The 22,420-nt window shown below is 38.8% G+C and overlaps 2 protein-coding genes across 7 annotated transcripts in view; one reads left to right on the top strand and one right to left on the bottom strand.

Annotated features, from left to right (window-relative positions):
• Window positions 1–1,120: 1,120 nt before the first annotated feature.
• Window positions 1,121–20,030, bottom strand: sh3glb2a (SH3-domain GRB2-like endophilin B2a). 5 transcript variants are annotated; one of them, XM_077561222.1, is made up of 12 exons: window positions 19,698–20,022; window positions 19,210–19,351; window positions 16,384–16,395; window positions 14,604–14,732; window positions 13,870–14,003; window positions 10,999–11,091; window positions 9,048–9,110; window positions 7,420–7,443; window positions 6,802–6,891; window positions 5,072–5,172; window positions 3,859–4,057; window positions 1,121–2,140 (listed from the first exon to the last, which is right to left on the bottom strand). In XM_077561222.1, exons 1-12 carry the CDS (start codon window positions 19,758–19,760, stop codon window positions 2,033–2,035), a joined length of 1,158 nt encoding a protein of 385 aa, XP_077417348.1. In that variant the 5' UTR covers window positions 19,761–20,022; the 3' UTR covers window positions 1,121–2,032. The 5 variants fall into 5 exon arrangements, with proteins under 5 accessions (XP_077417348.1, XP_077417352.1, XP_077417351.1 ...); XM_077561226.1 differs by lacking the exon at window positions 9,048–9,110 and having other exon boundaries at window positions 19,698–20,025; XM_077561225.1 differs by lacking the exon at window positions 16,384–16,395 and having other exon boundaries at window positions 19,698–20,020.
• Window positions 20,031–20,127: 97 nt separating this feature from the next.
• Window positions 20,128–22,420, top strand: part of dph7 (diphthamide biosynthesis 7) — a 9,789-nt gene continuing 7,496 nt past the window's right edge. For both annotated transcript variants that reach the window (XM_077561221.1, XM_077561220.1), the window contains exons 1-3: window positions 20,128–20,217; window positions 20,469–20,641; window positions 22,304–22,420. The exon at window positions 22,304–22,420 is cut by the window's right edge and continues 17 nt beyond it. In XM_077561221.1, the coding sequence (XP_077417347.1) occupies window positions 20,510–20,641; window positions 22,304–22,420 (249 nt within the window). In that variant the 5' untranslated portion in view covers window positions 20,128–20,217; window positions 20,469–20,509. The remainder of the gene's footprint in view (window positions 20,218–20,468; window positions 20,642–22,303) is intronic.

Raw genomic sequence — 22,420 nt, 5'->3', positions numbered from 1 at the left:
TGAACTTCAACCACGCCAAACATGTTACAATTTGGGGGTGGAGAGCAATACTTTGGTGAAAAATGTGCCCCAAAGTTCATTTGGCTTTTTGTGACAAAAAGAGCAAACAAAAAAATGTAGTAACTGGAAGTTACAGAAGACAAATTAGGTGGACTTGAATTAGAATCTTTTCTGTTGAGGATATGAAAGACGCATAAATACAGTCATTGGAATCTTGATTTATCGCAAAGCTGTGATGACGCTCAGCACTATTGGAATCAGCAAAGCTGGCAGTTATGACAGAGAGCTTGTGACGTGTTGTCAACAGTCAGACTCAAGGACCGAGTCAACTCGATCACAGACTGGGTGCGATTCCTGAGTTCCTTTGAAAGATAGAAAGCAAAACGTGAAAAATGACCCCGATTTCGGCTAATTTATGCCCATCGAGAGGTCCAGGCAGAGACTTAAGGCTGACTTAAGTTAAAGTCAGCTTGACCTAAAGAATTTTGGGCTTCCCAAACTTTCTCCCCTCTGTTGGTCATTGTTTTTTTTTTTAGGTCTCTTCGAGGGGTTGTAACTGTTAATGGAATTTCATTGCTCTGTACTTGTGACATGTGTAATGACTATGAATTGGATTCCATTGCATTCAACAAGGTTTAGCGCTGCTCTGCTGCATGTCAAGTTTAAAAACAATGACAATAATGATTACATTAAAATATTTTCCATTTTACTTGTCTGGCCCATGCTATACATTGATTTTTTATTTTCTTTTTCAATCCAATTAGGTCAATGTCAAGTCCTGATGAATCATTATCACTATTTATCAAGACAATGTTTGAACATTGTTTTATTTGTTTTTTAACGATTCCTGGTTAACTTCTGTTGTGATTGGCTGGAGACCAGTTCATGGTGGACCCCGCCTCTCACCCGAAGTCAGCTAGTGGTTCGGATAATGACTGAATGAATTAATGGGTAACTTCTGCTTATAGTTGCATTGTAATTCAGATTATTGAAATGTTACTTTAAACCTTGACTTTGGCAGTTAAAACAATTGTTAACACAGGACTAGGGCCAGACTGATATGCATTTTTTGAGGCCGATGCCGATAGAGATTTTTGGCAGGAAAAAATACCAATGCCAATTATTTAAAAATACATATTTAATGCATAAAATGAATTGAATGCATCCATGGTGTACACACTTAAAGTGAGTACAGAAGAAAGTTGCGATTGAATTCATAAATAACTCGCTTTTCACACATTGGGAAGAACTTGTGCCTTTGCGTAGATATCTTACCTGTGGGTATGTGTTCCCACAGCATTTGTGTGTGAATATTCGTCATTTCAAGGATAGACACTCAAGGAAAGTCGATGCTAATTTCCTGTTAGCATTTGAATAGGATGCCCCTTTGCTTTTAGCATTAGCGCTAGGCTAGCGATTTTTTTTTAAAAGAAAAATGTTTTGTATTTAAATATACATTGGATGTAATTCTTAGTGTCGTGTGTTTTTTTTATTATAGTTAACTCCAACTGGGGTGTCATTAAACAGCTTAAAGGACGCTTAGGGACAACAGAATAACCAAAATAACATATGCTACACACTTGCTAGTTGCTAATGCTACGCAGACAAAATGGTGCATTCAGAGTACTTTCACAGCGTCGGAAACTTCGGTTTTCTTCAATGATAACGTTAAGGGGAATTTGGCCCAATTGGCCGATGTTTGAAGGACAATAATCGGCCGATTATAATTGTGGACAAAATAATTCTAACAGTAATTTGCAGTATCTTGATGGGGACTTTTGCTTCGAATGTCATTCAAACTGAAGTGTGACGTGAGTCACAGAGCAGATTGTTGTCAAACACACACGTATCACTATACTTGCAACACACTGCAGCTCATCAAAAATTAAGCTTGTAAATAAGATCAAATAGTTGCTGTTGTATAATGCTAGTGACAGTAGAGTAAGAGTAACTGGAAGAATAAATTGAGGTGACTGGAGTATGATCATGGCTTCAGTAGCACCCGGCCACTTTTGTGTCAGCGTATTATTCTTCAGCTGAGTAGCTCCAGGTAGGTGACAGGCACTTTCCCTTTTTGGTCCCCCTTTTCGCCAACCAGCCAGTCAGAGTCCATTCCTGGGACTGTGTAAACTGTAATGATCTGCAACACATAGGCAAGTCACGTAAAGGTTCGTATACGTGAAAAGTAATACATAAATAAATAAAACTGACAAATAAATAAACATGGTAACGACATAAATAAAAAGTTATTTCTTATCACTGAGAAAATAATGTCATCCCCTTTTTAAGGATGTTCTCTTTTGAAACCCAAACATTTGTTAGTCCTGTCTGTGTGTCAAATTCCATCATAAAAAGGCTTTGTCACCATGAGAAAAAAAGTTTAATGCCCATAAAAGCTTAAATGCTGTGGCAAATAGATTTCAATATTTTTAGAGGTTGAAGTGGACTTGAAGTGTCCCAAAGACGTATTCATACGTTTTTAAAAGTTTTTTCCCCCCCTATGCTAAAGCATACAGAAGGCTTTGATGCAGCCTCTCAAATGCAAAGAACGGTTGAATAAATGGTAGTTATTACACAAACAGCCAGCAGGTGGCAGCAGAACAAAAGAGATCAACCAGGGCCATAGTCATAGTGAAACTTAGCTATATTCTAATGCTAATTGCTGCAAAACGGAAACAGATACAAATATACATCTTTTTTCTGATGAAAGAAGAGACTCTAATCTTTCTTTTGGTAGGTTCCATGTTTGTATAGCAATGGAACACAATATTCTGTGAGCCTTGCAAAATCAGTCAAAATCCAGTAAAACAGCCGAGAGGGAAGGGGGTTGCTTCAGTGAAAATGGCTGTGAGTGAATGAGTTAAGTGTCATTTAGCTTTTGTACATGTATAGTTGTGCTCACAAGTTGACATACCCATAACATTTTAAGCACAACTGTATGTTGGTTTTAGGTTCACAGTTTTGAAACAAAATGCAAAACACACTGCTCATGTTTTGTGAGCACATGAACTTAAAATGAAACAGCAAATCTTTCATTTTAGGAAAATGCAACATAAGTTTGTCTTCTTTTTCAGAAACAAAGGATGCAACCAATTGCAAAAGGAACAGTTCGAACCACACATGATTGTGCTATATAAACACTGATACTGGCACGGCTATGGCTCCATTTGGAGAACACAAGTGTCTTTTTTAAAACTCTGTTTGCTTACAAACTATGTGCATGAATAAGGGTGAACCAGTTATATTTCTTGTCCCTTATTCCTGGTATGTTCTGTCTGACAAGCCAAATAATTGCCCCTAGTTATTTATGATGGATACATATAGTCAGTTGGAACAAAAGTCAAAGAAAAATGGTGGCGAGCTTTTACAAGGGCCACATCTGGCCTGCAGGCCATGAGTTTGACACACATGCTGACTGATCAATTCGAGTTTAAAGGGATACTTGACTCATTTAACAATTTTCAGCAGCAAAAAGATAATACTTGTCCAGAATTAATTTGATAACTTCAATATTTTTCATGTACAATAATTTTTTCCACTTACTGTCGACTGAAGATGACATCATCTGTGCTGAGGAAGTAGGTATTGACCAATCATGGCTCACCTGTTTTCTGGGTTTGGTCACCAAACTGAGCCATGATTGGTCATTACCTACTTCCTCAGCACAGACGATGTCATCTTCAGTCGACAGCAAGTGGAAAAAATTATTGTTCATGAAAAATAATAAGTTATCAAATTAATTATAAACAAAATGTTAACTTTCTACTGTTGAAAATGGCTCAATGAGTCACGTATCCCTTTAAAAATAAAGCAAGATGGATTTCTGGACAAGGAAATTTGATCCTAATCAAACCTCACCTCATCTGCTAAGAGAAAAAGCTCACTGGAGTCAGCGGCATCGTAATCATAAAGGACTTTGGCCTTGCGAGTCCCAGCAGCAGGCGCTTGCACTTCCTCAATCTTCAGTGTGTCCATCTCAATGCTGTTGAAGCCTTCTGATGTCGAGTCTGCAGTCGCCATGGAGCCGCTGGAGTTCGGTGCAAAAGCATTTGGAAGTCTGGGGGAGAGCAGGGAAAATATAGCCTGAATGTCCAGTACATTTAACTCATTCACTGCCATTGACGCCTAATTTTTAATAATCTTTTGTTGTTTTGTTTAATCGTGAGTTAACGAGTGAAGTCATGCGATTAATTACAATTAATTTTAATCACCTGACGCCCCTTATTTGTAATAATCTTTTCTTCTTCTTCTTCTTTTTTTTTTTTTTTTAAAGAAAAGGTTTTAAAAAAAGATTATTAAAATTTTGGGGCGTCAGGCGATTAGAATTTGTAATCGTAATTAATCGCATGACTTTAATAGTTAACACACATTAATCAAAATTTTTATATCTGTTCTAAATGTATAATAACATATTCTAGGTTTTCATACTCTTGTTAACAAAGTGCAAAAAAAATTTAAACCAATAGAAATAGTTCAAATTAATTTTTGATGTCTATAGCCGTCAATGGCCGTGAATGAGTTAAAAGGGTAATACCAGAGGGCGTGGCTACATATGGATTTAACGCACGCCATGCAGACATACTAACAATAACAGACTGTGTGCATTGTTGGTGGGGATGTTGCACAGGATCTACTAACGACATCCTTTAGCAGCCACAATGGCCCTATTTACGCAACACGTTACGTTTTACGCTTTTTTTCGCTCCTCCATGTTCAAGTCTTGCTTTCTCATGAAGTCTCAATGCCGCATGATGGTCTACCACAGATGCCAGAATGTTTCCCTCTCGGCCAGTTCTGATGGAATCCCTTATGTTTGAGACAAAAGCAGCCACAAAGAGGCGAAATAACCGTTTAGCAGAGAGGTGAGAAGTGTTCAATCTGTCCATTCAGAGAGACTCCAGCAGAAATTCATGGCCAACATTTGTCTTTCCCGACTGCAAGGATAATCCCCGTCAATGAACTGGCCCTCGTACAGAGCTTCATCGCCCATCGCCCTGTGTGTACTTGTACTTGTTCAATATAGTATGAATTGAATTCCACATTCATCCACACTCTGCCAGCCGGCTCTCACCTTCCAAGTTCTTTCTGTAGTTCTTGCATGTGGAGGTGACACTGCTTATAATAAATTGCTTGGGCCTCCACAAACTCATGCAGGCAGCGGAGGTGATTCACCTGTAGTGAAATGACCACAACAGTCACACACAAAATTGTTTGAACGTGTTCACCGCATTTATTGTTGCTGTCTGAATTCATTCAGCAGGAGCACAAAATTAGGTTAGTCATACACAAATGTGTATCTACTTTTTAAACAATATCTCAACATGCCAAAAACTCACAGGTAACTGTATTTATCTTTGATTGTGTCATACATTGGTTCGGCTAAGCTTATGCAATGACATATTTTATCTCTCTCCAGAGTAAATCTGAAAAACCCTAAACATTCTTAATTGTATTTCGATCAGGACGATCCACGTGTGTGTAAGACGACTCGACTCGCCAAATAAATTACAATGATGTCATCTTAAATTTATAAAAAATCCCTGTGGTGTCTGTGAAAAAAAATCACTGTCTCGTGTATTTGTCTCACTATCAGCATACTAATTTTTGGGACACATAATAAATAAATTACACCAGCATGTGACTCAGTTTGAAGAAGAAGAAGAATACCCTGGCATCACATTAAGCCAATGTTTACATCCAAGTGTACGAAAAATCTTATATATAGTCCCAGTCCTGGATACACTCTCTCTCTCTCTCTTTCTCTATATACACACAGTATATATATATATATATATATATATATATATATATATATACACACACAGTATATATATATATATATATATATATATACACACACACTCTATCCCTCTCTCTCTCTCTCTCTCTCACACACAAACACTATCTATCTATCTATCTATCGCTCTCACGTACTCTATCTATCTATCTCTCACACTCTATGTATCTATCCCTCTCTCTCTCACTATCTATCTATCCCTCTCTCTCTCACACACTATCTATCTATCCCTCTCTCTCTCTCTCTCACACACTATCTATCTATCTATCTATCTATCTATCTCTCTCTCACACACACTCACATATATATCTATATCTATAGATAGATAGATAGATAGATATAATGTGTGTATATATATATATAATCCCAGTGTAACAGGACGTTCTACAGATGTGTTATTTTTTTATTGCATGTTTCTATAAATAAAGTATAGTTAGGACCTTTAAGGAATGTGATTGATGTCTTTTCCCAATGTTTTTTTAGGGTTAGCCCTAACCCTGCTTTAACCCCCGGGGATTAATCTGTCCTAGGAGATGCTTCAACCCTCTGGTTAAAGCGTCGGGGGGTTAATTTGTCCTGTTAGACCTGGATTCTCGAAAAAATGTCAGCCTCTAGTCTGCATAGCAGTAATAGGACACTTTATGGCGCTCAAGAATTTGTTCAAGGATAGCATATATATACCTACAAATAAATTGAAAATAAAGATACAAGGAAGAAAAAATTGGGCATAAACCCGAAGCTTGCATCACACAACAGGCAAGCATACAGTAGATGTGGCTGACATTAGCAATGCATAGCACCTGACTAACAAAATCAAGACATTATTGCTCTATCCACGTCTGAATAAGTGAGTCCAATATTTTGCACAAAGACACTTTTCCAAGTTGTTCTGGTTTCTGGCATACAGTATAACCCTGTGACACTGCCCCAAGGTAAAGTCAAAATAGATCACTGCGTTTGTATCACCAATATCTATGATATGAAAAGAGTTGTGGCTCACATACATGTGTACTGCTGATACCCTCCAAAAGAAGCCGTGTAACCTCTGCCTGTCGGTCAAACTCAGTTTGGGCAACCCTGAGTTCATGTTCAGCCTGAAATAACAAAAACATGTATGACATTGAATTAAAAAAAAAAAGTAAACTATTCAACCTAGAACCTTGGCTGAGAATGTTGTATTTGTTATGTTAAGACTACAGGTGGATCTTATTTAATCTTGGAAAACTGTTCGGATTAAACCCACCAACACAGGGATCATTTTCTTAATCAGGTCATTATCATATTAAATAACATTAAAACAGTTTAGAGAATGATTAGTGAACTTTGTTACCTTAAACAAACCCTGACAAACCCGGATGAGAAATCAACATACTTCCTGTTTGCAGACTCACTGTAATGTTATTTTTAAAACGCGAAAGTTAAAATATAATTGTTCAGGAAGTCAATAGGTTGACGGCTCTGTAAATGTAATGCAGTGATTTTTTTATTTATTCTTTGCAACTAATTTTAGTGCTGGTGCAACCAAAAAAATTGGACGCACCAGTGTGATCAGTACATAAAATTAGTCTAGAGTCCTGGGGTAGGTTACAGAATGCAATAAATAAATAAATAGTCATGCTTACTTTTTCAACTTCCTCACTCCAAAGCTGAAAGATACAAGCAAATGACAGAAGAAAAAGAGAATTTAGGAAGAATTACATGGAAATAATAGAAATTTGTAAACACAAATTTTGCATTTTCTATACCGTTCCGATATTAGATGGAAGGATGTTTAAATAATAGAGGGGCAGGGCAGATGGGGACTGGGCGGCTGGCGTGGGAATGCAAAAAGATTTTGTAACTGCATCACTTCCACTTTTTCCCCATGTACCATAACTTATAGGGGAAAAGAGTACAATAATAAAAAACAAAATTCATTTGATTACATGAGTAAGCAGAGTTGAGTACAGCCCTGATTATTCTATACTCCGGAATAACATTTCGAGGTTTTGATGGGGAAACGGGGCATATATTGTAAAGATTGATAAATACCTGGTGTTCCCATTTTTGTAGCTAGTTTTGTATTTGCCAAACTCATTCGCTTTGTTTATTTTAATCCTGGTCGCCTTTGGAGCGAATGACGTCAACACGTGGACAGGCCGTCACTCGCACAGTCGCACTCATTAGTTACTATTGAGTGAGACGCCAGATCGCTTGTCTATAGATGCAAGTCTGCCATCCAGACTCGATTATTTTTTAATGATTATTAATTTAAACGTAAAGTATATACAGAAACCTGACAGCTTTCATACAGCGCGAAAATACTTCTATACGGCATACGTATCAGCACCTCCTCCTGTCTCATCTCGTTCCTCAGCAAACAGGTGTCGTCGGTCATGGATTGATGGACCTTCCATGACTATTGAGAGTTGTGATAATGACTCGCATTCGTCAAAAAATGCCGCAGTTAATCGGGTGAGTCGATTGAGCCGAGAAGGCTTTCAACGTAGTGACGTCACGGCTTCGCTCTTTTGCGGCGAATATGGCTGCGAGGAGTAGCTGTCATGGCGTCTCGACAAATACCTTCTGGGAGCTATTATGAGGCTGCTTTAATATAACCAGCCTAACAAAAACAACATTTAAAAAAACAGCGAACTCCTGTCATTTAAGGTTATTAATGCGAGAAACCCAGTATTTACATTTAAGTGGCACAATTTGAATATGTCATGGCAGCGTAAAGACAGAACCCCCCCACATGGTATTAGATATACCCTAAAACTGAAAAGCTTGATGTCGTCAAACTACTGTACACTGGTTGGTTATTATGTACACAATTCCATGTCTGCTCAAACAACACACATAAATTTCAAAAAATAAAAACGCTATAAAGCTCAATGACAGCAAAGCCAATCAAATACGGTTTATGATACATCAGTGGTCTGGTGATTATTAAATAATGAAAATAATTGCAGAAGGCAGCTAGTGTGGTAATGAGGAGGTAAGGTATTAGTTATTTTTCACAAGCATCATTCAGTCACTCCAAAATTTATTGGAGTATTTAAAATGGGTGCAAGAGGAGTGATATAAGGGGGGGAACAAAAATACCCACCCATTCCTATTAAGTCTATAGCATGCTAATACAGTACAATATACAGGGATGTCAGCCTTTGTTTATGTAAAGGTTTTCTATTTTTGTGAAGCGAGGCAGACACGTAAACATGAGTGTTGATTGTACAGTTCTGAATTAAATTTTAGTGAAGGAGAATCTTACAGCAGAGGCACTTGCAGAGAGCACATAGTTGCGCGGTCTGGTCTCCTGAAAATCTGGAGCCACCTTTAGAAAACAAAGAAACAGATTTCTTTTTCATATACAATTTGGAAATGTTCAATTCAGTTGCTATCTTTTTCATTCATATTATGTTTGGAGAAATGTACACATTATATAGAGTCCCACAGAAATTAGTCCCACTGGAAATCTAATGCACTGGACCAAACCATTCTGATCTGATCTAGACAGCTAGTCAGCAATGGTTTGACATGCAAAAGCTAACCTGCATTAAGGTATAACTAAATCAGATTTTTATCTTTTGGGGGAAAAAATGGAGCTTCAATGTTCAGATAAAAATCTGAGTCAAAATCAATAGTGAACGCTCACAATCATTGTATGCATTTAGGGGATAATTATTCCTTGACTAAGATTTTTTTAGATAGCGATAATGGAAGCACAAAACGTCCAATACATAATACAACAGTATTTTAATTAAACCAACTTAATAACTTTTAGATGTCAATGAATTTGAATATTGTGGAAAACTTCCCCCCCCCCCCAAGAAGTTCAATTAAAAAACTGGAATGCACATTGCAGGGTATAAGATCAAGAGTGTCCAAACTGCCTGCTGTCAATTTAATTTAATTATATACTATTTATCAGAGGTGGGCATTCCGTCACTATTGACAAACAATCACCAAGTGGGCAAGTGGACTGATCGATACAGCGATGAAATCCCTATTTTTTGTATGTATGTGATCTGATCGGCATGAGAAGTAATGAAGTTATCAAATTTATTCTGGACAAAATATTAACTTTTTACAACTAAAAATAGCTCAATGAGTCAAGTATTCCTTTTAAAAAAATTAGCTGATGAAAGTGTGACAAAAGTATTTTGCTAGTAGCTGTCAGCCACAGTCATTCCAATTGAAAGAAATAAAGACTTTAAATATGTAAATATGTGTTTAATCAATATATAGAAGATACGTCAATATATAGAAGATGTGAGTTTCACATTTTGGTTTTAACTGCTGAAGCAAGCTTTAAATTTTCCCAGATAATAAAACTTTGGCCGTTGTACTGGTATAAATTTTAAAATAAATGCTAATATTTTCGTTTTTACTGTGCATATATGATATATTGTCAAGTATTATCACAAAGGAAAAATACTTTTAAAGAGGAAGTCAACCCCCCAAAAAATTATTGACAATAATATGTTCTATTCTAGTTAATATTGCATCAGTGAAATACTGGAGTTGGAGTTGAGCAGCAAAATCCAGGAGTTTTTATCAGTATCAGAAGGCGGCTATTTTGACTCTTGCTGTTGAGTGAAAATGACATCACAGTTGCTCAGGTCTCAGGTAACAACCAATCAACGCTTTGCTTCAGAAAACAGGTGCGCTGTGATTGGTCGTTGCCTGATCCCTGAGTAACATGGATGTTATCTTTAGTTGACAGCACGTGGCAAAATGGCCGCCCCCTGAGATGGATTAAAAAACTAAAGACAAAATGAGAATTATGCGTGCAGTCCCAGTAAATGATTTGTTTCTGATCTGAGGCTGAAAAAAACAAACACACAAACAAATAAGAATGGTGTAAGCCAAAGCAGAAAATGTAGCTAAATTTGTATTTCTCAAAAATCAGTATGTTCAAGATTTAAACATTAGGTCAGAAGTAGGTTTATTTTGTGCAATCTTTGCTTTGCTTTGACTTACTCCATTTCGATAATGGTCAATCATTAACCAAAAATTCATGGAAGCAAATGGAGCAGAAAGAAAAATGCTTATAAATACAATGTATTCTTAAGAATGTTTTAAATACTCACATCATCCTCACACTGCCAAGGTTATGAATACACAGCAAGTGAAACATGAATACTAGCATTGTTATTAATTATTACCATAAGCACGATTATACATTAATGATTATAGAGATTGAAGTGTGTTTAACTTACAGCAGCCTTTGCCTCCGCCACTTTGGCCTTCTTCAAACGTGCTTTGGCAGCATCCAAATCAAGGCGAAGATTCTCCAATAGACGTCGTTCTTTCTACACAATGGTCAGAGTTTAATTAAAGGTTTTTATTTTCATAACGTTTGCTATCCTTTTATCAGTTAATTTAAGGTCCCCGTTTTATATATACGATATATATATTTTTACATTTTTATAACGTTCGATACCCTTTTATCAGGTTTTCAAAATAATCTGGGTTGGCTGCCCTTTTTCCAAGCTCATTTCATCGGTCATAAATGTGATTTGAACAGTCTGTTTTCTTATCAACATTAAAAAATATCCATCCATCCATCCATGCATTTACGACCACTTATCCGGGGTCAAGTCGCGGGGGCAGCAGTTTTAGGAGGGAAGCCTAGACTTCCCTGACCCCAGCCACTTCAACCAGCTCCTCCGGCAGGATCCCAAGGCCAGCCAAGAGACTAGTCTCTCCATTGGGTATTGGGTCGTCCCCGGGGTCTCTCGCCGGTGGGACATGCCCGGAACACCTCTCCAGGGAGGGGTCCAGGAGGCATCCGAATCAGATACCTGAGCCACCTCAACTGGTTCCTCTCCACGCGGAGGAGCCATGAGACCCTCCCAGATGACCAAGATTCTCACCCTATCTCTAAGGGAGAGCCCGGACACCCTATGGAGGAAACTAATTTCGGCCGCTTGTATACGGGATCTTGTTCTTTCGGTCACAGCTCGTGACCATACGTAAGGGTAGGAACGTAGATCGACTCAGCTCCTTCTTCTTCTGCTCCACAGACCGACACAGAGCCCGCATCACTGCAGACGCTGCACCAATCCGCCTGTCAATCTCCCACTCCCTCCTGCCCTCACTTGTGAACAAGACCCCAAAATACTTGTACTCCTCCACTTGGGGCAGTATCTCCTCCCCGACCCAGAAAGAGCATGCCACCCTTTTCCAACTGAGGACCATGGTCTCGGATTTGGAGGTGCTGGTCCTCATCCCAACAGCTTCACACTTGACTGCGAACCGCTCCAGTGAGAGTTGGAGATCACGGCTTAATATAGCCAATAGCACCACATCATCTGCAAAAAGCAGAGATGCTATACTGAGGCCACCAAACCGGACCCCCTCAACACTTCGGCTGCGCCTAGAAATTCTGTCCATAAAAGCTATGAACAGAATCGGTGACAAAGGGCAGCCTTGGCGGAGTCCAACCCTCACTGGGAAAGAATCCGACTTACTGCCGGGAATGCAGACCAAACTCTGACATCGGCCGTACAGGGACCGAACAGCCCGTATCAGGGGGCTTGCTACCATGTACTCCCGAAGCACCACCCACAGGACTCCCCGAGGAACGCGGTCAAACGCAGCACCCCATCTCCACTATATACAGTGCTAATGGTGCACTGCTTTCCTGTCCTCAGACGCAGGATGGTGGACCAGAATTTCCTCGAAGCCGTTCGGAAGTCGTTTTCTATTGACTCACCGAACTCCTCCCATGTCTGAGTTTTTGCCTCAGCGACCGCTAAAGCTGCATTCCGCTTGGACACCCGGTACCTGTCAGCTTGACGGCATCCTTTACCGCTGGTGTCCACCAGCGGGTTCGAGGGTTGTCGACAGGGGTTGTCGACAGCTCCGACTCCATTCTGACTCAATGTCCCCCACCTCCCCCGGGACAAGGGAGAAGATCGACCAGAGGTGGGCGTTGAAACTCTTTCTGACAGGGGATTCTGCCAGACGTTCCCAGCAAACCCTCACAATATGTTTGGGTTTACCAGATCTGACCGGCATCTTCCCCCGCCATCGGAGCCAACACACTACCAGGTGGTGATCAGTTGACAGCCCCGCCCCGTTCTTCACCAGAGTGTCCAAAACATGCGGGCGCAAATCCGATGACACGACTACAAAGTCGATCATCGAACTGCAGCCAAGGGTGTCCTGGTGCCAAGTGCACATATATGGACACCTTTATGTTTGAACATGATGTTTGTTATGGACAATCCGTGGCGAGCACAGAAGTCCAATAACAGAACACCACTCGGTTTCTGATCGGGGGGCCCGCTCCTCCAAATCATGCCCCTCCAGGTCTCACTGTCATTGCCCACGTGAGCATTGAAGACCCCCAGCAGAATGAGGGAGTCCGCAGGAGGGGCGCTCTCCAGCACACGCTCCAAGGACTCCAAAAAGGGTGGGTACTCTGAACTGCTGTTTGGTACATATGCACAAACAACAGTTAGGACCCGTCCCCACCCGAAGGCGGAGGAAGGCTACCCCCTCGTCTACCGGGGTAAACCCCAACGTACAGGCGCCAAGCCGGGGGGCAATAAGAATGCCCACACCTGCTCTCCACCTCTCACAGTGGGCAACTGGAAGAGAATCCAACCCCTCTCCAAAAGATTTGGTTAGGGTTAGGGTCTATATCTATATCTAGTCGTAATTTCTCAGCCTCACACGCCAGCTCCTTCCCCGCTAGAGAGGTGTCATTCCATGTCCCAAGAGCTGGCTTCTGTAGCCGGGGATCGGACCACCAAGGTCCCCGCCCTTGCCTGCCGCCAAGCCCACAATGCACCAGACCCCTTTGGAACCTCCCACTGGTGGTGAGCCCATGGGAAGGGGGACCCACGTTGTTTGTTTTGCTTTGTTATGTTAAATCTGCCAATCCTGCACTGTACATAGTAACATTGTGCAACCCCACAGTTAAAGAGCATTCAAATGCAGTCTCTGGGGTTAGAGTTTAACATGATTACTTGGTTTCAATCCTTAAAAAAATGGGCAGGCTTCTTAATGCTTTGAACAGGAAGACAGAGCCTAGACAATTAGTAAAAAGCGGCAAAAGCAGTGAGAAATTGCACACTAACTGTAATAGTCCTCCAGTCTCCTTCCAGAAAGTTCCTGAGGGGTGTAAGAAAACTGATGGCTGACGTGTGAAGGAACTCCTGCTCAGATGCTCCTAATCTTCTCTCACACTCTCCCACCTTGATTAAACTGCTTCCTGCAGGAAATAGAAATGAGTTGTGTGTACAGTTGTTGCACTTGCCTACTTTCGAGATTGTGAAAGAGCTGTTACAATGCCATTATTACAAAATAAGAGTATACTGCCATAAAGGAAAAAGGAATCTCATCAACACACTGATGAGTGTTCAAGGACTCATTACGTGAGAACGTGACTGCTTTATTTTCCTATTCCTATTTACCACAATTTCCCCTGAATATGTGTAGTGTATGTACAGTATAGACATCTATGTGGGTATGTATAGGTTGTACATACACTGTACGTACTATGAATGCATCCATAAGAGGAAGAAAAAAAAGAGGATGGATGAATGGATGGATGGATGGACGGATGGTTGGATGGATGGATGGATGGATGTTCACAATGGCACATGCATTTATGACATTTTTTGGTCAGTTGGTACAATCTTCTGACCATATGTGCTTGGACATTGAGAGCTCTCTGTCAGTAGCTCCAAATATGTTATAGATTGAATTTAAGACACAATTTCAGACCCAGAAAGGCAGTCAAAGAGTAATCTCACAGAATTAATTATTCAACGGAGTTTACTTGGATAACACTGTTTTGTATAACACTTACCATATGGAGTGTCAGGACCAAATTCGTTAGCAGCATCCTGCATATAATGGCCTAGAAGTTCTCCATTGGTAACTCTGGATGGTACCTTCCTGTCCAACTTTTCATAGAGAAACTCTTCAATTCTAGCACCTGCAGAAAGTTAAAGGCTTCATTGATGGCAATAAAGACATTCAAAGATGCTATTGTAACTTCCGTGGTGTTACCCCTCACACGTTGTACGGTACAAGCCTATTAACAACACTGATGACAAGTGAATCCATTATTCCATGAGATCACCGTGTCAAACTCAAGCCCTGAGGGCCAGATCTGGCACACCAAATCATTCTTTCATGATGCTTGCTTAAAATGTGTACCAAAGTTTCAAATTGTCATAGGTAATAAATAATAACGCTAAGATATCTGCTATATATTTTTCTTTTAATCAATCCCCTTATTACAATAACTTGAACAAAAGTTGAACAAACTATTATTGACTTATGATTTCAAAACTAGTTATCCATCCATTTGTTGTGTATTGTATATGCAATAATATAAATGAATGAATGAATGAATAAATAGATTTTTTATGTGTGAGCCCTGTCAAAGAAACACTTTTGACACCTTTTAATGTCACATTAATACATTTTCTATCCATCTTTGAATTGGGGGGAAAGGTATAAAGTTCTCAGAAGGGACAGAGCAAGAGAAAGTAATTCTCATACTGTACTGTATTAGGGGTAAATATTGCCAACATTAACAATAAAATCGCAATACAATGATATGCATTAATCGGTACACTCGACTCGGGACAAATAGTCTACTGTGATATTTATGAAACAGATGAAGGCAAAGCTTGTAGGAAAAGTTAGTTGATTCGAACAAAGTCAGATCTGTTCCATTCTACATGGTGTTGGGACTTTTCAAGCTTTGTCAAAAAATAAAATCAAATGAGTAGCTGAGCAGCCAAATGTTACATAAGCCCATGAAATGAAAGCCTTGGTGACACTGATTATCAACTGCTATCTAATAATAACACTGATACCACACATTATGACTACACAGATTCTGATTACTATACCTACTCTTACTCTATGTACAGTAGCTATACAGTAAGTAGTCACAGATAGTGTGAGAAAAAAAAAACACAGGATGGGTAATGGCAAAAATAAAGAGAGAAAATCTGTCCCTTTTGTGGATAGCTTTCTGGCCCAACGGACTTTCCTGCTCAATGAATAATTTTTCTTTGACTAATAATATTGTTTGTTGGCTGTGCATATCGTACTCCTTTAAAAACAAAATCCCATTAAAAAAAAGCATAAACCCTTAGCAACAATATTGTGTTTTAATAACCATTAATTTTGTTCTGATAAAGAATTAACTGCAAATTGGGTCTTAAATGTTATTCTATTTTTTGCACTGATCATTTTAAGATCTGACTGACTTTTACTTCTATCATAATAAAACATCAGATATCAAAAACATTGTAAAATACTGTACTTGTACTGTGTACATTGTGTTAATCAGAAAAGTGGAAAGGTGCTGAACTAAAAAGGAGGTCTTTATTTTGCACCCTTCTGGGTTTCATTTTAGAAAGGTTGACCATTCATGTATTCTGACTCACTTTAGCTAAATGTGTATCGGTTCAGGATCCATTCCTTAAACTGAAATTTAGTGGCTTAGTGCACAAAAAAACGAATTTTCCAGCCAAGTCTTAGCTTCATACAAAAAAAATCCATACAATTGACTAAAATGATTAGAAGGTTCCCATAACAGGGCTAGAGTAAAGAGGCAAAATACTCACCAGTGTGGTCAACTGTAGCATGGAGAATCAAACAAACCAAATGTTAAAAATCTGCAATATGTTAAGTGTATGAGAGTGAGCTTGTAACTTCTTTTTTTTAACTGCAAATCACCCTATCCATAATTTTTTAGTTTTGGCAATAAGTGTTGTGGATGAGGAAGAGCATCCATTTTATTCTTTCAGTCTAGCATTAAGTTAAGTTTATCAACAGTTGGTGGTAGTGTGTGTGCAAAACATGTAGCATTGCAGCAAAAAATACTTCTTATACCTTCCCGGTGGTTCCCAACCTCTTTTGGTGTGTACCCCTGAATTTATGTAATCGTTTGACCCCAGGGAAAATGTTTTTTTTTTTTTTTTTTTTGCTTATACTACAAAGTGTAATTGCATGTCCACTACAGTAGATGGCAGTGGCACTTTCAAAAAAAATTTCAGTTCAGGAAAATTGGTGCAATTCAAATATTTTGTTATAGACTAAAAACAATGTTAATTAAGTTATTATTTTATGTTGATCAATATTTATTTTTTCTTTTGTTTTCATTAATGTTAATAAGGATACTAAACATGAAAAAATTAATTGATGATTACATTGTTAATTTTCCCCACTGTCAAACAAGTTAATTTTGTCTAATATAAATCCCTACCAACAACTATCTGTGGGTCATAATTAGTGCTGTCAAAGTTAAAGCATTAACTCATTGATTGATCACAAAAAAATATCTCATTAAGCATGTATTAATGCGGATTAATCACACTACACTTACGGTAAATTTGGCCACAAATGATCCTTGAGCTTGACAGCACATGGTTACGTTAAAGGTACCACAGGTTGTGTCTGAGCAATAAACATATCTACATGCATTAAAGTAAACTTAAGCATGTAGTAAATGTTTGCATATGACATTAAAAATATTTGTTCGTTAAAAAATAATTCAAGTTATTAAATATTAGAAAAAAAGGAGGATGAGCGTATTTTTAAAATTCTAATTCTAAATTCTAAAATGTCATTAATCAGATTTTAAAAAATTTGTCGTTTGACCGCTCTAGTCATAATGCATCTGTTCTCATGTGTCTCATTGCAATGTGGGAACTTACTGCGAAATTCATTTTAGTGTGACGATCACAGTGTTATATGTTAATAATAAGACAAATGAATTGTGCGTCTATCAACATCTCGTAAATGCACAAATGTTTACAGTTACCCTCAGTAACTTGCATATAAACTTCTTTGTTGACTTACATGTATCTGCACTGAAATTCAGATGCAACACTAATGTTTTAACAGAAACACGTTTTAAGAATATAAACCCCAGACGATTTGTGATTCACCAATTTGTCTGTAGAGCCCAACAGCTACTTATTGTGCTCTTTCTCTAACGCCGTAAGATGCCGCTCCCAAATGCTCTGCTCTTTACAGGGTGCTGTGAAAGCAGAGGACTTGCTAGCGCCTAGCCACGGGCTGACGGGGGTCGTCCATTACTTGCATTTTTTTTGCTATGGTTTGGTCCCTAACCTTATGAAGAGCGAAGGTTTACTGTGTGTACCCTATGTTGACAACAATTCATATAAAACAAATAGGGAAAAAATAAGCGAAGGCAGGGATGGGTAACTTAAATGCTGAAGGGGCCACAATTTTTAACCATAACTACTGGGGTGCCACATAAGACCACATACTTCCTATTATCTAACCAGATACATGGCAAAAATGCCACTTTAAATATAGACAAAATACATGCATACAAGCAAAATATGTGCACTTAACATATGTCATTTTTCCTAATACATTTCTCAACGCATGTATAAAAGAGCCACTATCCTAACCCAACAACAAAGGGTTTGAAGCAAACAACCCATACTGTGATTTTTAAAGGGCTGTCTAATAATTACCATTCAAGGGCAGCTAAAAGAGATGAGCAACAAAACAACCCTAAGTGAAAGAAGTCGTTTTGTGCATTTTTTTTCACAAAAATCAACTAACTCGAAATTTTAATATTATTGAGGTACTATATTTGTCCTGCATATTAGGCCTACTCAGGTTGGAGTACAGTAAAGGGTAGTATAAGACCCGGTGTTAGTTTCTGCCATCTAGAGGTGATTGGTGTTATTACAACAGAAAACAATAGTCAACCCCTACAGTTTGGCACCCATGGATTTTAATATTCTCAAATTGATTTTTCTTTATTTTTCTTTTCTTATATATATATATATATATATATAATTTCCTGTAGAAAAAGTGTATTGAATAATGAATATTCATCGGTGGTTTTTGAAGATTTTTGGGGGGGTTAATTTTTAAAAAAATTGTGTGGTTGCGGGCCACTGCCAGTTGCCATTCCTGTTCTCGGGGGTTTAAACCCTCGGTCTTGTTTTTTCTACCATTTAAATGGATCCTATTGAGTTCTGGTTTTCAATGGTCAATATGTTCTTCAACAAACTGTCAGGAAAAATAAGATAAGGTGCCTCACACTATAGCTATATACATGCCACAAGGTTAGGTTGAAGTTTACAGTAATGTCCATCCAGAATGAGCAATATAGTGAAGCGATTGGACTGGTATTTGTCCTGAATGATGCGGCAAGAGCAGAGAATATTTTGTAAACATTACAACAACCGTCCTTTGTGTCAATAATAGTAATACTATTTATACATTTTGTGTGATATGGTAGAGGGTTGTACTAAATTATGTGGCTTTTCATTTTAACAATATGAGTGGAAATCACTTAAATTACATCAAATTGAGCAATTAGCCATTATTTGGCCTAACTTAGTTGTTCATATTACTTTAATAACCGTATATCTCGCGAGATTTACATAAACATCATGTCTTACTTGGGTTGGGCTGCAGCAAGACAACTGTTTGTCTGTAGATCTTCTCAGTCCAATTTTTGGTGCAGTCTGCGCGGCTCATTAGGTTTTCATAATGAGCATCCAACTCAGTCTTCTCCGCTTGGCCCAGCTTCTCTCCTGTAAACTGATCAGCAACACGCACGCAGGTGAACTATGGCAACATAGTTATTATGTGTCTTCTACAAACCAGAAATTTGGATATTTAGGAACGTCATTCTTCTGTCGCCATCAACATGCATCAATACAGTATAAACAGGCTAAAACAATACTAACTTAAAAAACAATGTAACCCCAAACGCGAACCAAAGCATTCTGTGGCTTGTTTTAGCTGTCAATATGTCAATTGATGGTAGCTTGAGCCGTGCTAACCACAACAGCAGCGACTGTTGGTTCCAATCCAAACATATGGTAGAATACCAAAACGTCGGTCCACAAAACTAGTGTAGTGCACGAATCGGGAAATGTTATACCTGCACAGCCCGTGTGAAAAGCAATCCAGCACCGGTGGCAAGCTTTTTCACATTAAAATCCATTGCGTTGATATTCCACTAGCGATAGCTACACGTCGAGGGGTGTGTTCCACACTGGACAGGCGATGTCACCGCTCGAGAGTCAGACGTCACGACATATTTACTAAATCATTGTCATTGATTTATTTATAGTGTTTACTTTTTTCTTTTTTTCCCCAGATGACTCACATTTAAAACCATGCTCTTGGTTAGAGCATTATTTTAGTTCAGAAGTTGCAACCTTTTCGCCACATATATGAAATTAGCTGTTGAGGATGAACAGTGTAATCGTCGCACGGTATAAAAAAATTAACATGTATTTATTTAGAAATTTGACACGAGTAAAATGGCGAGGTAATGTTTATTTATTCCATTACTTTTTTTTTTTAAGTCAAGGGTGGAGCAAACACCGGAAATCAGGGTGGCGCTGATCAACGAACGACAGCATCTTTATTAATGCCAGGCAGAGTAAGAAAGCAACGTGAGTTTGTTTATACAAAATCCGTTTATATTCCTCTTTAACTTGTCGATTGTCGCCCACATTTATTTATTCGTGTTTTTATAGCATGCTAACTGATGTCTGATAGTGTAATATACTGCAGTCAAGCTAACTAGCTTTCAAGCTAGTTAGCGATTTATGAGATTCGTTAGCCGAATTTTGTATTGTCTAACTTATTTTGTTTTTACTGTTGAAACGCATGTTGATAAAGTTTTCATTAAACCCCTTTCCAGCTTTTGGATCAGTGCCGTGACATTATGCAAAACAGTTGGGCATGGCTTGGAAGTCACGAACCCGAAGTCTGCAAGTGTTTGACACAGAGTTGAGTGCTGACACTGTGGAATGGTGCCCTGTCTCACACTGCCACAGATTCCTGGCCTGCGGGACTTATCAGCTCCAAAAAGGGGTGAGTGTCGTTGCTATGCGGTGTTTTGGTTCCAATCGAGCAACAACAACTCTTAGTCCATTTTTTTTATTTTGAAAAGCTGCAAATTGTGCATGAAGTCAGACTAGAACAGATTATTCAAATTCTGTTGATTGGACTTTAAATTGATGTTGTTGTTATATGAACGGTGAAATAACAATGTTCTTGCCGTAATTCATTTACTCTGTGAAGTGTCACTTAAGTTGAACACAAAGCTGATATAATGTACAACGTGTCTACGCAATGTCTTATTCTGCAACAGGTTGCATGCAAGTAAATTTTACCTTTGTGCCATGTAGTGAAAGAGCATTATTTGTTCTGCCTGTCTATGTACATCACCGGCATAAAAAGTCAATTATTTGTAGTAAAGAGTATTTTTGGGACGAACTTTGATCATTTTATTCCATGAAATTAGATATATCACTGTTTCTCAGCCTGTTTTCCATGTCTCTCTCAGCCAACACACATGAGGATCGTTATCAGGCTTCATGCAAGCTTGCTGATTAGCTAATCGTCTAAAACACCTGTGTTGCTGTGAGAGACATGGAAAACAGGCTGGATAGGGGTACTAGAGGACTGCTGTTGAGAACCACTGAGATATATCACCAGGTGTATCGTGGTTGGGAATGACTATTGTAGTTATTTCTAGAGATGGGACAATGAAGCCTTGTGAAGCTTTTGAGGCTTTCGGCTGATTGATTTGGAAAAAGAGTCGAAGTTTCAAAGCCCCATAAAATAGATCGTACCGTTGACATCTGGTGGTCAGCTGGAGTCATAGCAGCTATAATCTTCAAAGTGATTCGCCTGATTGATTTATATTCCAACATAACACCAGTACATTCAGTCTTACATTTGTGTCTGTCTAATGATCATCAGGTACACATGGAAGTGTTGCAATATTTTGACACTGTACCAGTACTATGGTTCAATGTGATGTCCTGTTACTCATTCGATTTTTATAAACATGATTTGGATATGACACAAGTGCTCTGTGAAGCCAGATGACAAGTATTTCAACATCAGTCTTTGGGAGATGTGACTGAGGGTCTTGGAGAAGCGCTTATAGCAACTCGGTGGAAAATACTTGGGTCGAGCCTGTATCTTCTACACACGATTTAAAAATAATGCATAATTGGAAACTTTAAATGCATCATTGTGGGAGTACTTTTGTTGGAAACATACCGAATAACTAACTTTTCCAGGTGAACATAAAGTGAAGCAAATATCTACATGAAGGAATTGTGCGCCTGACACCGTGCCAAAAGGTTTGAATCAGTTACGTAATTTCCGGTATCTCATTAGCACACATAAAGCCGCATACGTCATCAGCACGTGATCACGGAGGTTTCATCGGGGCTTTTGATACATTGTTTCGAGCAGTCTGCCTCACTCGGCTGACACATGCTCCGGAGTCTCAGTGTCAAACGTCCCATCTCTAGTTATTTCTAAAGTCTCTAAACTATAAAGCATGTCTGTTTCAAGACTGACCTTGAGCAACAATGTAGATGTTTGGACAACGGAGTAATTTAATGATTCAGTCATTTGTGTTTTTGGTCAGCTAAACCATTCATAGTGACTACTACTGAAAAAAAGTCATTTCCCTTAACTATGATTAACAGTTGCACTTTTACATTCCTGCTGTAGAAAGGGGAGGAAGATGGTGCCCCAAGCCGCATTGGTCGGTTGTACCTCTTTGAATATCAGCGAGAGGCTTTAATGAGTCCTCCTCTCACTGAGCTGCAGCGCATCGACACACCTGCC

The sequence above is a fragment of the Vanacampus margaritifer genome, chromosome 3 (genome assembly GCF_051991255.1).
Source record: "Vanacampus margaritifer isolate UIUO_Vmar chromosome 3, RoL_Vmar_1.0, whole genome shotgun sequence".
NCBI classification, from domain to species: domain Eukaryota; kingdom Metazoa; phylum Chordata; class Actinopteri; order Syngnathiformes; family Syngnathidae; genus Vanacampus; species Vanacampus margaritifer.
Note: the sequence above shows the minus strand (reverse complement) of the source record. Positions and strands in the feature narration are given on the sequence as shown.

What these genes read in the sequence shown, in the direction of transcription:
- sh3glb2a (XM_077561222.1), bottom strand. Translation starts at nt 19,760, where the DNA reads ATGGATTTTAATGTGAAAAAGCTTGCCACCGGTGCTGGATTGCTTTTC. An exon ending in CTACAGAAAGAACTTGGAAG is followed by an intron (nt 4,058 to 5,071) that starts GTGAGAGCCGGC and finishes GCTCTCCCCCAG; the next exon opens with ACTTCCAAATGCTTTTGCAC. An exon ending in TTTTTCTCTTAGCAGATGAG is followed by an intron (nt 2,141 to 3,858) that starts GTGAGGTTTGAT and finishes TATGTGTTGCAG; the next exon opens with ATCATTACAGTTTACACAGT.